This window comes from Martes martes (genome assembly GCF_963455335.1).
Source record: "Martes martes genome assembly, chromosome: 1".
NCBI classification, from domain to species: domain Eukaryota; kingdom Metazoa; phylum Chordata; class Mammalia; order Carnivora; family Mustelidae; genus Martes; species Martes martes.
The window spans coordinates 113,403,425-113,419,675 of NC_137888.1; the positions used below are offsets into that span (position 1 = coordinate 113,403,425).

Here is a 16,251-nt window from a genome sequence, read left to right on the forward strand (position 1 = left end):
AAAAAGCACAGATTCCTGTTTTACCCTGAATATTTTGATTTAATAGGTCAAGAGCTTAGGAGACTTGAGTAAGTCTCTCACTGAAACATTGCCCTCTAGAGTGAAGAATCAAACCTATTTTTTCTGTAACCCTTCCCCCAGGAATCTCCAGATTTCTTTTGTTTCCCTCAAGACAGTTATACCTCAGTTCTAAGTGAAGAAATGGGCATTGTAAAGCAATTTTTTTAAAGATTTTATTTATTTATTTGACAGACAGAGACCACAAGTAGGCAGAGAGGCAGATAGAGAGAGAGAGAGGAGGAAGTGGGCTCCCCGCTGAGCAGAGAGCCCGATGCGGGGCTCGATGCGGGGCTCGATCCCAGGGTCCTGGGATCATGACCTGAGCTGAAGGCAGAGGCTTAACCCACTGAGCCACCCAGGTGCCCCTGTAAAGAAATTTTAAAAGAGAGACTGTAGTTTGTCATAAACATGTAGATGGGAAATGTGTAGAACAAAAACAGTATTTAAGTGGGGGAAATACGTGGAAACACTCTAGGGGGCGTAACATAGCATGTGGTAACACCCCATTTAATTGGGACACATTGATTACAGGTAACAGAAATTTGTGAAGTTGGCTTAAGCAGGTGAGAATTTGTGAAGATGCAGGGATGTCATACAAACTTAAGGTGGGAAGTGAAGCCAGGGGTCTCAAGGGATCCCAACAGAAACAGGAAAAGCTATGAGGAGCGGATCACTCATTCTCTTTCTCCCTCTACTCTCTCCTTCTCCCTCAGCCTCTCCCCGGGACTCCATATTGCTCACCTCTGTGTTTCACTGTATATTTGGCTTATTCTTTTGCTCTTTCTCTGCATAGCATTTTCCCTGTTTGTCCCCACACAGGGATCAAAGGTAGCCACTCTGGTCCTAGCTAGGCAGCATTTCTCAGATCACATTCCTAACAGAGTATAACAAACAGCTTCAAGCCCTTAGGCTTGGATCCCAGGCAAAAAGTTATGTTGGCATCATTCCTGTCGACAAACTGGCTTCTCCAGAGTCCAGGAACCCCTGTTCCAACTATGGGCACCAGTGCAAAGATAGAGCCAGTGAAGCAAACTAGCTGCAGGCTGCAGAGCTCGGAGTGCTCTCAATGGTCCGAGAAGAGGAGGGAGGCAGAGCACTTGCTCCAAAATGTGTGTACTTAATTTCATGCCTGTCAAAGAGTAGGAGGCTGGAGAGAGTAACCCAAGTTCATGGGTCCAGCCCCTGTTAAAGTCTGCTATACTTTATATCCTTGGGTTCTATGAGCTACTGGTACATATTTATAATATATATCCATTGGATGATTAGCGTAGTTTAAGTAGGTTTCTATTATTTGTACACATCCTGACCTGGTTTGTTTATCTGATCGGTAGGCTAACACCTGATAGTTGCACCTAGGGGTCTAATAGGAAGTGACTCCATTCTAACACATGCGCCCAGATTTCTGGCAGTCAGAAAATTTCTTACTAGTGTTCTGAAATTTTCAAGGGCTCTTTTTCATTCCTTATTTGTGGCCTGGGCAAAATAATAGAACCCTCATGGTGAGACCTAAAAAAATAGAGTATAGCCTCCACCATTTACAGCTGAGGAAAGTGAATCCAGGGAAAACAGAGTCCAGAGAGTCATACAATGAGTGAGCCAGTGGTCGTTAGCAGCCCTATCCCCATATTCCCATGACGCTTCCCTATTCACATTATAGGGCTCCTCCCTTCCATCTCTGTGCCCGCTCCCATCTGTCCATTGCCAACTTTCCCCACTCCAGACATAATAATAAAAACAATGACAGTAATGCTAGTGATAACAAGAACTAACATTTGGTGAGTATCTACTATGTACCAGGAATACAAATATTCAAATTCATGGTTCCATTTAATTCTCTGTAACATCAACACACACACACACACACACACACACACACACACACACACACACACACCTCTTATAGATGAGGAAGCTGATTATAATAGCGTCAAGTAACACAAATAGGAGAGGTAAGGGGGAGATTTTTAGCTTGAGTAGATAAGATCTCCGCACCACAAAAGTCTTCAGAGAGTTCTGTATTTTTCCTGAGAACATTTAGATAGTTTGTGATGATGTATTCGAGTGAATGTATGTAGCTGTCTCCCCTGTGGAATGAAGGATGTGAGGGTAGGACTGTATTCACTGATGTTTGACTTAAGCCAGAAAGTATATGAGTGGCTTACAGGTATCAAATTAGATATTCTAATAAAGCAAAGATTTCTCAAAATCTGGGAACTATAAATTCTATTTGTGGGCTTCGCATAACATACATTTATCATATGACCAAGGTAAAAGCTTTGGACACTATGGTTTCCTATTGTGGCTGGCAGAATGTGTTAGATCTTTTATCATCCTTTTATTATCTATTTTCATGCTTTTGCTCAAATGCTTAGACTTCACCAAAACAACTGTCACTCTTCCCCCTGACTTGGCAGCCAGGAAGAAAGTATTCACCACCACCAAAGGCGGTTTACGGGTCACTGTTAATATTTTCATGATTTAAATTAGTTTGTGAAAAAACACACATGGGCACTCATTTTTAAAAAAGAAAAGAAAAAAACAGAAACAAATAAACAAAACAGGGCCTTGTCATCCTCTCTCTCTAGTTCATAGAATTTCCATTCATTTAACTTCTCATGTTTAGATCCTGTTTTCTAACTTTTTACATACTTACTGCTTCTCTTTCATTTCTCATCCAACATTTCATAACTCAAAATTTGTAGGATCTAAACCAGATAAAGAACCAATATTAGACCTAATATTTGTTGAGCGACTGAAATAGAGTTGGAATAAGAGGTCCCTTTCAGTGACTCTTGGGTCAACACCCCATGTCTGCCTTGCTGACACGTGCCCAGAGCTTACTCTGCGGACATCTAGAACTCATCTCTCTTCTCACACGTGTGTGCGACTTCCATCCCCAGCTGTGGTACTAGCTTTCTGCTGATGAAATATTGCCCATGCAGTAGAATTTTGTTTTATAAGGAGCCAGAAGCCCCAACTCTCTCACGAACCCCCTTTCTGACCTGGAACAAGCACTCTAGATCTTAGTTCCTTCCCTCTCAATGAAGGATGAAGTTGGAGACGAGATGGTTTCAACAGGTCAGTAGGATTGACAGACTGACACATTGTGCTGTACCACCGTCCGCCCCGCAACCCCATGTATACAAAGCTAATTCCACACTCAAGTTTTCAAAAATATACAATAAATACAGCGAGACATCTTTTTGGAGTGGCCTCATGATTCAGCCTGATGACTCTTAAGCAAAGTTGCAGAACATTTTCTAGAAAGATGTTGTGGGAAGCTGAGACTTGCAGGGTCTATAGGATTATAAGTAATATTCAGGAAAATTTTATTTCAGAACGCATTGTTACATTATTTATAATTATATTATTTATAAGACTGATTTTAAAAAAAAAAGAAGGCTTTAAATGACTATAAGATGGACAATAATGGAAAGTTACTATGTTGGCATCATTAACCCATCACAACATTCTTTCCCACCATATTCAGACACAACCTCAGAGTCCTTCCAAGCATAGTATGCCATTCAGCCTTCAGTCAATAATCAGACTTTACAAGAACATTTTCATCTACCTGCCAGTCCTAAAGCACTCTTCCTGAGATTCCTCATTGAGTAAGACCTTGCTTTTTGCTTTATGACATAAGTTTAACAAAGGAACTCCTTGCTCTCAGTGGAAATCCTGTAGGTTTTGCTGTGTGGGCACCAGAAGCTAAATAGAATCCCAGTGTGACTTCAGCTCTTACCTGTCGCAAATCATACACACTTAAGACAATGGAGAGAACAGACAAGATGATGATGGCCACAGAGTATTCTACGTAACCTTGAGACAGCCACAAAGTTAGGGTAAAGGCTTGGAATACGTAGAATGGATTTAAAACCTGCAGGTACAAAAACTGCATTTCAGTCACTTGCATGGATCTTAGTGGCAATCAGGATGATGTCATTTCTTTATGGAAATTTTTTTGTTAATTTTTTACAACAGACAATGATCTCTAATATTCAGGAATTCACTTAGAACTCAATTTCGGTAGAGAAAATGTCAAGCACAGAGAATGTGTTATGGTGGAAGCAAAGTTATTTTAAGCACTCAGAGCTTGACCACACATTGATCATTCTTATTTCTTTTGAACTTTGAAAAATATTTTAGGGCTGCCTGGGTGGCTTAGTTGGTTAAGTGTCCGGCTTCGGCTCGGGTCATGATCTCGGAGTCCTGGGATTGAGTCCTGCTTTGAGCTCCCTGCTCAGCGGGGATCCTGCTTCTCCCTCTCCCTCTGCCCCTTCCCCCGACTCATGCTCTCTCGCTCACTCTCTCTCTCAAATAAATGAATAATATCTTTAAAAACAAAAAAAAAGAAAAAAGATTTTATCAATAACAAAATCTAACAAGTTATCTTTTTAAACAGTATTTACCCATAATGGAAGAGAATTATGATTTAGTCTCCCTTTTTTTTTAAAGATTTTATTTATTTATTTGACAGAGAGAGAGAGATCACAAGCAGGCAAAGAGGCAGGCAGAGAGTGAGGAGGAAGCAGGCTCCCCGCTGAGCAGAGAGACCAATGCGGGGCTCGATCCCAGGACCCTGAGATCATGACCTGAGCCGAAGGAAGAGGCTTAACCCACTGAGCCACGTAGGGGGCCCGGTTTAGTCTCTTTTAAAAACAAACTTCAGCTTTGACAATTTTATTGCATTCTTCACGTGATCACATGCTGCAGATTGAGTCAAGGTGTGTGAGGAAGATGCAAGACTGCACTTGTATCCAGGTCATTTAAAAATAACAGACTCTTGATGTCACAGGTCTTAGCATGATGCTCTGAGAGTCAGGCAAGTCAGCACCGGCCTGCCCTTAAACAGGGACCATTGTACCCATAGTTGTGATGAAAACCGTGAGTGGAATCTATCCCCAGCACAAAGATGGCCATCCATGCACATAGTTTTTTGGTCTCTTGATAACACCTTTAATTTTTTTAAGCGCTCAATTGTCCCCATTTTGGCTTTGCTGACCCCACTATTAATGATAGCAGAGAGAGCAAACCTGAGGAGCTAGAGTCATATGATATATACACATAGCATGAATTAAAGAGCCCATCTGAGCAAAACAAGGATTCTTTTCTTTCTTTCTTTTTTTTAAGATTTTATTTATTTATTTGACAGTCATAGATCACAAGTGGGCAGAGAGGCAGGCAGAGAGAGAGAGGAAGAAGCCGACTCCCCACTGAGCAGAGAGCCCAATGCGGGACACGATCCCAGGACTCTGGGATCATGACTGAAGCCGAAGACAGAGGCTTAACCCACTGAGGCACTAAGGATTATTAGGCGCCCCTAAGGATTATTTTCTAGGTAAAGTGCTCTTTATGATGATTATGAATTAGATGCAATATTACCTAAAACCGGTGCTACTCTTTCTACCTCTACTTTCTATAATTCTCTAACATGTTAAATAAACTTCTCCTTTAGTCCTGAAAATGAACTGACATCAGGTTAAGTTAATAGGCTTTATCTTAAGAGTTCCTTAAACCCTTGGATATATTTTGTACATTAACAAAGCTTTTGTTCCTTAATGTTTCTTATTATTTCCATTGCAACATGCTTTCCTTAGAAATTATAGCTCTTCTGGTATAAAATGTTTTAATTGTAGATTATGCGCTAATGATGATATGATTTTGAGTTTGTATAAATTCAGTAGAAAATTGGTTAAATACTTCTTGTGTAAGGAACAACACCATCATAATTAATTTAGCTCCCTTGTTCAATATTCTTTTGAAATCAAATACAAAATAGTTTTATCTGCTTTTTTCCTACTAAAGGCTTTTTTCCTACTAAAGGCTTAGGTGGAGATAATACTACCACTCCTTTCAAAATAGACCAAATTGATACCTGGGAGAATCTTCAGCAGTTTGAAAATAAATAAGAAGTTTATTTATTTATTTTTCTAAAGATTGTATTTATTTATTTGGCAGAGAGAGAGAGAGAGAGATAGAGAACACAGCATAGGGAGCAGCAGGCAGAGGGAGAGAGAGAGAAGCAAGCTCTCTGAGCAGGGAACCCAATGTAGGGCTCTATCCCAAGATCCTGGGATCATGACCTGAGTTGAAGGCAGACACTTAACAACTGAGCCACCCAGGTGCCCCATGAATAAGAAGTTTAAAAAGCAGCCTGCTTTTTGATAGTGGAGGAAACTGTGTGTATGTGGAGAAATAGGGTAAATGGGAAAATCTCAGTACCTTCTAATCAATTTTTCTGTGAACCTTAGATTGCTCTAAAAAAAGTCTAATAATAAAACATTATTTTGAAAAACATGTCTTGCTAAACAAAATGTCCATCATTTTTAATTAGAAATAGATTAGAAACATGTGGCATGGAGTGGAGGCTAACACAATCAGCCCACTGGGTTCCACATAAGTACTGGAGAGTGATGGCTAGGAGTTCAGTGCTGTGGGGAGTAAGACCAACAGTGTTCCACAATTAGCAGGAGACCAAACCAGGGTTGCCCCCCTGCCCCAGAGCAGAGGCCAAGAAAAGTCACAACAAGCGACTGTTCCCTAGCAGAGGGTGGAGTAGGAAACAACAGAGTTCACGGTGCAACTGTGAACCTGGCCAAATCCCAACTGGCTCAGGATCTATGTCTACTAGATCCTGGGGAGCAGAGCCCCAACCCTCAGGAGAGGCCCTGGCTCTGAATGGAGAACCCTGGGACCACTAAGAGGCAGGCAAACTCAGAGGCTTCTAGGAGGGTGAGTGAACACAGAGAGAAAGAGAGAAATGGAGGCAGGGAAAGGCCCACTGATGGGAAGCCACCACCACCACCACCACTGCCACCATCACCACCACCACCACCATCATCACCACCATCACCACTTTCACTACCATCATCACCACTACCATCACCACCGCCACCACCACAACCACCATCATCACCACTGCCACCACCGCCACCACCACTAATAATAGTAACTTCAAAGCACACAAAGAAAGTATTCCCAAAAAATAAATAAATAGGCTCACTAACAAAAAAATCATTCTCAAGAAAATTAATATGATAGAGTAACATGAGAAAGACCAAACAATTCCATTTAAAGTAGTCAAAAAGATCATAGAAGTAATAACATTACTCCCACCACTAGCATTACAACCACCATCAGAAACATAAGAAAATATTTTTTTAAAAAAAGGAAAATTATGAAACAGCAATATGTCTCTCACACTGGGATGGGATTTTTTTTAAGTGGATTTTACTTTAAAACAAATGGTTATTGAAAAGGATCAGTTGGAAATCCTGGAATAGGGGCGCCTGGGTGGCTCAGTTGGTTTAATGTTTGCCTCTTGATTTTGGGTCAGGCCATTATCTCAGAATCATGAGAATGAGCCCCACAACAGGCTCCACGCTCAGTGGGGGGGTCTGCTTGGGATTCTCTCTCTCTCTGCCCCTCTCCCTACTTGTGTGCATGCTCTCTCTCTCTCTCTCAATCTCTCTTTTCTTTTGCTCACTCTCTCAAATAAACAAATAAATCTTTTTAAAAATCCTGGAATAAAAAATATATATTTATCAAAATATTTTTAAAAAAAGAAAAGAAAAAAAAACCTTTATGGACAGGAAAGCATAGACTAAAAACAATAAAGAATAAAAAGAAGTTATATGAAACACAGATTTTGTTCAGATCAAAGTATCCATGTGTTACCTGAAATTCCCCCGTGTACCAAGAAGTAAAAAATAAACAACCAAAAATTTTTTTTTCAAAAATAGATAAAAACAGTTAGTTACCTGTTTAACAAGCAGCTTCCATATGGGCTGGATTTCTACCTCAATGGCATTGGGCCCGCACACTAATCTTCTGTAGGAGGTTGATCACCTATTAGTAACATAGCTAAAACCTCATTGGTAAGTGAGTACAAGCCGAACTAAGCAAAAGTCACTGTTCTACCCTCTAGGCACTTTGTGCCTTTAATCAAAAATTAATGTGCAAATCCTAAAATATTAACATATTTTTAAAATGAAAGTGCATGATGGACAAAGTTGTTTTTCTAGTTAAAAAATACCTTAAGTACAATGTAACTCAAGAATCAAAATGAAGTTAGTAAGGCATTTTGAGTTATTTTTTAAATAATTCAGTTATATTCTAGGAACAGCTAAAAAGACACGGATATGAAGATGTTCCTAGAATTCTCGGGCATTCGAAATTGCTTTTAACTGTAGAGATCTTATCCATTTGACCTTGGTCTCTTCAGCACCTAGGACAGGCCTTTAACATATGAAAATAAATACATGAATGAATGAGCTAATGAACTGGAAGAGGACATATGGTCTTCACAGCTAACATTTGTAAATCCACACATATGTGCATTCCAATAAGAAGCTCTTATGTTTGTGTAGCATTTAACAATTTACAGAGTTCTCACAGAAGATTTTCTCATTTGATTGTCAATCAAATGGTCCAAAGGTAAGAGACAATATCCCCATCTTTCCAATGGGAAAAACTATTCATTTGGGTGTTTTGGCAAAAGCATGAATATCTAGTATTCATTGTGACAATACGACTTTCAAGCACAGGTGACTGTCAGAAACTGCACTTAGCCTTTCGTATGTATTATCTTCTGTAACCCCCATATTACCCCTGTGAGGTTTCATATTATCATCTTTATTATAGAACACTGAGCTTTGGATAAAGTCAGTAACTCTGCCAGTCTCAGAGCTAGAAAGAAGCAGATCCAGGTTTCACACCCTGGTTTCCATGCCTCAACTTCATACTCCATGAGCACCAACGGTGCAGGGTGTATGATGGGTTCTTTAGCTAAGCCATGACATCACCGAGCCCAAGTTTGTCTGACTTCCAAGCCATGCCTTTCCAAGTGCAATTATTGCTTGCCTGGGTCCAAGAGGACTCAAACCAGGGTTTTCTGACCCCATATGTGAAAACCCTGAGGTGCAGAGATGCTGGAAGACAGAAAGGTCAAACAGTATGTGCTACTGGTTTGGAATGTTATGTGTCTCCAAACTTCACACTGGGAAGGGAATGTAACCAAGCCACTTGGTGCTCAGGATCCTTTCCGGAATCTGTGGAAATAACCTATTGTTGGCAACGTGTCAGAACTCCTCAGAATCCTGAACTTGGTCTTCTCTCTCTCTATCTCTCTGCTTAGAATGCCCCTCCCACAATCTTCAATTTACAAAGGCCCACTCAGCCTTTGAGAGTCAAATCTGATGATAGAGTTTAAGGGTGGAGAAATCTGAGATTAAACTAACCTGGATTTGAATCCAGCTAAGGCTTAGCTGCTCCCTAGACCTGGAACTGGATTTCCCCACATCTTTGTATGGCCTATTCTCTCATTTCATTCAGGTCTTTCTTCAAATAGCACTTCCTTAATGGAGTTTTCTTTAACAATTCTGTTGAGAACAGCCACCCCGATACTCAACTCAGATTCTCTTTATCTCCTTATCCTATCTCATTTTTCTCTATAGTGTGTTGAGAATCTGAAATTGTACCTAATTTTTTACATGTTAGTAAGCATGCAACAAGAGACTCTTATCATTCCCTATAATATAGGCTTCTAGAGGACACTTGTATATCTTGAATGCCTAAAACAGGGCCTAATACATATACTACTCTTGAGTAATATTTGTTGAATGAATGAGGGGTAAGCCTCAGTTCCCTTACCTATAAAATGGGTTTGATAACACATTCCTGATAAAACTGCTATCAGTAACATATAATATAAACAAGTAAAGCATTTAGCACAAGTGCCAAGGGCATGACAAGCTCTCAATAAATGCCAGTTATCTTTCAAGTCTTCCTTAGTCTCACAGGCACAATTAACTGTGTTTTCCTCTCCTCCAACATGTCTCCTTTTCTTAGTGGTAGCAGGCACCTCTTTGAATTGTAGCATCTAGTTATATATCTTTCTCTTCAAATTTCCTAGACCCTCTTTAATGGCAGGGATGGAGCCTTTTCAACTCTGTTTTTCTAACATCTGGAGGCACACTGTATGAAAGAGAATGTTCCCTAAATATTGGGATTAATTAATGAAGACATTTGCGAGCCATGTCTAGAATGCTCTCTCCCCTAACAAGTCTGAAAATCCAGTTCACAAAACTATAGGAGCACACAGTTGTGAAAAGTCAGTTTAGAAAGAAACAAGGCAAGTGCCTGATGTTCTTCATCTTTTTCTGTCTGGTGACATGGTTTCTGGTGTTACCATCAAAAGGAGAGGAGCTCATTTCCCATAAGGACTGAGACCCAGCAGATTAATCAGTGCCTATAGATTATCCTTTTAGGGCTTGTCTGAGACACGTTTGGATCACAGCCTGGCATACCTCTTGCTGCTTGGTCTTTTCCACCATCTCTTGCCAAAAGGTATTTTGTGTTTAGGGATCATGCACTCATCTCAATCTGAGCACAAAGAAGGATTTTCAGGGACATTGACCAATGGCTGAGCAACCAGAAGGAATGGAAGTCTTGAAGCTGGAAATGTAAGGAAAGTTCCAAGGAACAGAGGAGATTACACACCCTGACTTTAAAAATCTGACAAGCTGGAAGGAAAAAGTCATCCTAGAATTATTCCAGGTGGCTTTATAGAACTAAATAGGTTGAATAAAATTATGTAGACTTGCCTAATATTCAGAACTATTCATTAGGAGTATAATTTCCTTGGAGGCAGAAGGTCCCTCTTCAAAAGAGATTGAAATATTTCTTAACAGGGAAGCTGTGGAAAGCATTGCTGGGTTGGCTCTAAACTACACTTGAAAAATCACTGAGCTTTCCTGCAACTGTTCCATAATAGTAAATCTACTGGGATGTATTTATTTCTGAAAAACCAAACATGAATGACTAGGAATACTTTCTTTTGGGATGGTCTATGTCTGTTTTCAATTTTATTGTTTGCTCATTCATTCATTTTTCAATTTATTCACCAAATAATTATGGAGAATATGTTGCGTGAGGCTCCAGATGGTGAATCTTAGAGTCGGGGTCCTCAAGGAGATAGGAGGACTGTGTCAGAATCACTAGTGACCTTTTTCAAACCACACATGACCACTCTGATTCCATTCTGATAAACCACCAAAGGAGTCCTTAGCAGGGAGGGAGACCTGAAGTTTCCTAAATAGTTAAGGCTAATCCAGGGGGTTCTGGCATGACCCACTTCTGTGAACTTTAGAATTTTCAGGGAGCAGGCTCATAGAATTTAAAAAAGTTCCCAGGCCTCCAGTTCATGAATGAATAGAGATAGGAGCAGGGGACCTCCTAGAACATTTTTCTTCCCTGAGGCCCTCTGAAAAGTTCTCTTCAGGACAATGTTATCTCTCCTGATGTCCCGAATTGCCTTTTTGCTACAGAGATGTGTGCATTTTCCATCGTTGCCTGGCGGCGAGGGAGCCTAAAGAGAATGTTGTATTTAGACTTCGTGGCTTTTCGTTACCAGAGAGTTTTTTTTGTGATTCTCCTTCCTTTACTGCTCATGTTGCATCCTTGCTTTTCATAAAGGCAAGCTTATATCCACTCAGGAAATTAATCTAATATCACACAACCAACAAATCAATCGATCACATTTAATTTTTGGAAAAAACCCCTAGTCTTACACTAAAAAATTAAGGGGGTAAATAGTTTACATTCTACTTACTTGCTTTACTGTCCAATTTAAAAAGTCCATAAATAAAATCTGCCTATATATTTATAAGGACATTATCTCCTCTATTCTTCATATCTGGGAAACTATTATATATATACATATATGTGTATATATATAATAAGCAAGACTCTTTGTCTTGCTTATTAGATTGTCAAGTTCTTTGCTGCATGGGCCAGATTTAAATTTAATTATGTATGATGTTTTTTAAATGTTTATTAAAGCTTGGCACTTGATAAATAAGGACAAACACGAGGTAGCTATATTGATGGGCAATCTTTCCTATGGAAATGGTGTCCTAGGTAAAGGCAAAGTATATCTGTGATAATCAATTAAATTTCCTAATTAGATCAACTCTTTGCACACCTGGTACTTAATGCTATTAAACCAGTATGTTTTTAATGACTTCAAAAATATTTTGTGTTTCAGAGTATTAAGGATTGCATCTGAAATCTTATATAATGATATTCTTTCTAAGGCATTTTGCAAATATTGTCAGAGTCTAGATGCCTTGTTCATTTTTCAACATGTTCAGGCAGTATGAAAAGTTTAAAAACAATAGCAGATAGGCAATTCTCAGAGTTGGTATGCATATGAATCGTGGGGCTGCTTGCTAAAAGTGCATTTTCTGCTCTTACCACCACCCTTAACTCCTACTAGATCAGAATTATGGGGGTGGGCCCAAGAACCTGTATTTTAAGTGCCAGATTGCTTCTTAGCTTGAGAATTTGTGTTTCTGATGGACTGGAAGAAGGGCAGTCAGGAACTGTCCTTAAAATGGGCAAGAAATGAAGGTGATTATTAAGATTCTGGGGAAGGCTTGCAATGGTTTACTTTCAGACTCATCAGGTTTCACCATTTCAGGTAATAGATGAGGGAACCAGGAACTCAAAATCTCCATGGGTTAATGAGCAGCATAAGCATTTCTATAATATTATTACACTATTATGTCCTAATCTATGTGCATTTATAGATCTCATTCTCACAATTATACCACTGTTCTTTGTCTCTCTTTCCCAATAGTCAATGAAGACCTCTGGAGCAATGACTAAGCCTTATTTATCCTTAGATCCCTAGTTCCTTCCAAAGTGCCTAGCATAACAGAGACGTTCAGTTCGTAGGTCAACAAATACATTACTATATTCATTCATTCTGTAAATACCTATCAAACTTCTACCATGAATCAAGCATGTTCCAGGTGCCTGGATACAATGGTGAATGGCAGTACGATGGTGAACGACACAACTACCTGAGCAAGCAAAATCCTCATCTCTAGGCTGTTTCTTCACAGAAAATGCAGTCATAATATTGTTTTTCTCTCTCTCAGAAGATTTGAAGGATGAGGAAGCAGATGTCTATGAAATGACTCAAGGTTTTTTGAGGAAAGAAAAAAAAAGACAACAAAAAGGAGACTGTTCTGCACTACTGAGAAGGGAAAAATCAAATATTATTCGATTGGCTTTTCTTTTTAATAAGTTTGCCTAAGATGAGAGCAACTTAAAATATATCTTTGTTGCTGGTAAATAAACTGGAATTATAGGAAGCTGATGAAACATTATGTCAACAGTTCACTGATCAAAGCCATTTGATACCTCACTTTTTGCTGGCAGAGTTTATCTCAGGGAGTGTCAAACCCTACCTGACCTCTTGTTCTTCGCTGGTCAGGCCCAATCCAAATGTGTGATGGATGTCGTGGCAGGAGTTGCTATCTTCCAGTAGCCTAGGATGTGGTCAGGACAAGAAGCATGCTTCAGTCCATGGCATTCAACATATCAGTGCTTTTCCTTTATACCCTGATGAATGCTGAGAAAAAGTCAAACTTACCCGACTTTCTGAAACCTCTTCTCCGAGTAGTCCCAAACGTACCTGATTTTCTGCACTTGGATACATCGCAGCTGCAATTACAAATGTGATAGGACAAAGTAAAGCCCATGGTGTTAGTGAGGTCTATTTGGCACAAGTCCCAATGCCATGTGCACTTTCCCTGATACCTTGCAATTCCCAGCCCAGCACTGTGACATTCAGAACTTCCATCCAACAAACATTTGCATTATTCTTTTTTTTTAAACATGCCATAACATTGCACTCAAAATTACTTACTTTTAATTCTGGCTTCAGTACGGCTTGGTTAATGATAGAGTGGCGGTCAGCCACCACGGGTTCTTCTGGATTCTTGCTTATAGGGAACTTTAGTGTGGATAAGTAGAGGCATATAACCTTCTTCCTCATATATCTTTGAAATTCATCCTAGAGAAGACAATCCACCCATGAAATTCTCAAATGTCATTTATTTAATAAGACAATCAACCAAATACCTACCTAGACTAATGGTTACCAAGAGCCTCAGCATTATATTGGAACTTGCTAGAAATGCAAATTCTCAACCCCACCACAAGCCTACTGAATCAGAAATTCTGGGATGAGGTCAGCAGTCTGTGTTTTAAGGAGCCCTCCAGGTCACTGATTTGCTTTAAAATTTGAGAACCACTGTGCAAGAGAATACAGAGAAAGACACACTTTACTGGAGAGTTTTATATCCAGAAAACATTTTCTGGCTATCTTAAAAGTGACATATAGGTGTTTCAACTGTCTTCTTTCCCCTCAGAATACGTATTCTTAAAAAACTGAACTATTGGGGCACGTGGGTGGCTCAGTCGGTTAAGCGTCTGCCTTCTGCTCAGGTCATGATCCCAGGAACCTGGGATCGAGTCCGTCAGTATGCTCCCTGCTCAGAAGTGTTAGGGCCAATTTAATGTTAAAACCTGTTTAACTAGTTTCTTGCTAAGCTAGGTTATTGGCCTTTGCCAAGGCCTCAGAATTTGAGTCAAAACTCTTTCAGTCACCCCTGTCTTTGCATCTACATACAAGTGGAAGGGCTTGGTAATGTCTGGGATGGCCAACACTGGGGCACTCAGTAAGACTGTTTGTCTAGGGCTGACTGAGTGGCAAAGGCAAGATCATTTACACGAGTTATCGTGCAACTTCTCTGAAGTTTACTTCAGCTGTCTAGCTTAAGTAAATAAACATTTAATAATAATCTAATTTAGAATTTAACACCTATAAAGGCATGTTATTAAAACATAATTTTTCTCTCTAAAATAACCCTCATCTCCAGAGATAGCCAGATCAGGACTAAATCATTTGAAAAACAAGTTCAGTTTTAACAAACTTGGCCTAATTATTTACATAAGTTCAGCAAGAACAGTGAGTGATAATATAGTTCTTTTAGAATCTGCTTTGCTGAAACTTCTTATAAGGAATCTCTAGGTTGAACTTTTAGTAGCCTCTCCGGCTAGAAGCCAAGCCACGTACCTGCCATCAGACATGCCTGCAATACCTGTTGACTTGGGCAAATTCTTCCTGAGGTCCTGCCCCTGCCAGGGAGTGACATTCTTTACTCACCTGGTAAGGCTACTGGGAACTCTGTAAGCAAGGTATCAGGCCAACAGTTCCAAAGGGCTTTATGGCTCCAAGTTTCATGAAGTCAACCTTAGTTCCTTTAAACTGGTCATATCTGAGGCTTTTCAAATATGACATTCCAGTCAAAGCCTTGGTAAAATAACCAGTTTCTAATGTGCCCCCCAGAGGTGGATGCCACTGCTGATGGACCCTGCTGATGGACCCCGCTGATTGTGGACTAAAGCTAAGACTTGGAAACAATGAGTTCATTGAGTTCATTGTTGCTCCTATTGTTAAAATATAGGTGGGAAATATAGACAATTAGGGCTTGACATACTATTTCTAAAAAGGGGGGGCTTAACATATTGTTTCTGGGTAAATCACACTGGAGTCATTAAAACAGCCTAGCAGCCCTCAAAAGGGGGTATAAAACTGGCTGAAGAGTCAAAGATTTGACTAATCTCCAAAGAAAAGGGGGGAAGGTAAGGACCTATTTTATATTTTTATTTTAGCCAGAGGCTTCCATTGAAGTTAAACAATAACTTTGTTGTTTAACCCTTAAACTGTCCCTGCTCCCCTTCCCCCAGGGGACTTAAAAACAAGTCCCAGAAACCAGTTCCAGGTAACAAAGCCCAGGTACAAGGGTGGGTCAGGCCAGGTGGAGACACCTGATCAGTGGGGGCGCATACTCTCTCCTAGCTACCAAGGTGATGGGTTAGTTTCCATGGCTACTATGGGGTGAATTGTAATTCAATTAGCCACCTGTGTGTGGCCAGGCCCAACCACAGGGCCTTTGCTCTATAAAAGTTAGTCTGTTTGTTTTGATGACTGTTTCTTTTGCTGTGCAGAAGCTTTTTATCTTGATGAAGTCCCAGAAGTTCATCTTTGCCTTTGTTTCCTTCACCTTTGGAGACATATCTTGAAAGAAGTTGCTGTGGCTGATATCAAAGAGGTTACTCCCTATGTTCTCCTCGAGGATTCTGATGGATTCCTGTCTCACGTTGAGGTCTTTTATCCATTTCGAGTTTATCTTTGTGTACGGTGTAAGAGAATGGTCAAGTTTCATTCTTCTACATATAGCTGTCCAGTTTTCCCAGCACCATTTATTGAAGAGACTGTCTTTTTTCCACTGGATATTTTTTCCTGTTTTGTCAAAGATTATTTGACCATAG

The 16,251-nt window shown here is 39.9% G+C and overlaps 1 protein-coding gene across 1 annotated transcript in view; it reads right to left on the reverse strand.

The window, feature by feature from the left end:
- Window positions 1-16,251, reverse strand: part of ATP13A5 (ATPase 13A5) — a 104,221-nt gene that overhangs the window by 71,682 nt on the left and 16,288 nt on the right. Inside the window, exons 3-7 of the mRNA XM_080801015.1 lie at window positions 13,781-13,927; window positions 13,505-13,575; window positions 13,320-13,400; window positions 7,824-7,893; window positions 3,806-3,940 (exon numbers count right to left, since the gene is read on the reverse strand). Coding sequence (XP_080657141.1) covers window positions 3,806-3,940; window positions 7,824-7,893; window positions 13,320-13,400; window positions 13,505-13,575; window positions 13,781-13,927 — 504 coding nt within the window. The remainder of the gene's footprint in view (window positions 1-3,805; window positions 3,941-7,823; window positions 7,894-13,319; window positions 13,401-13,504; window positions 13,576-13,780; window positions 13,928-16,251) is intronic.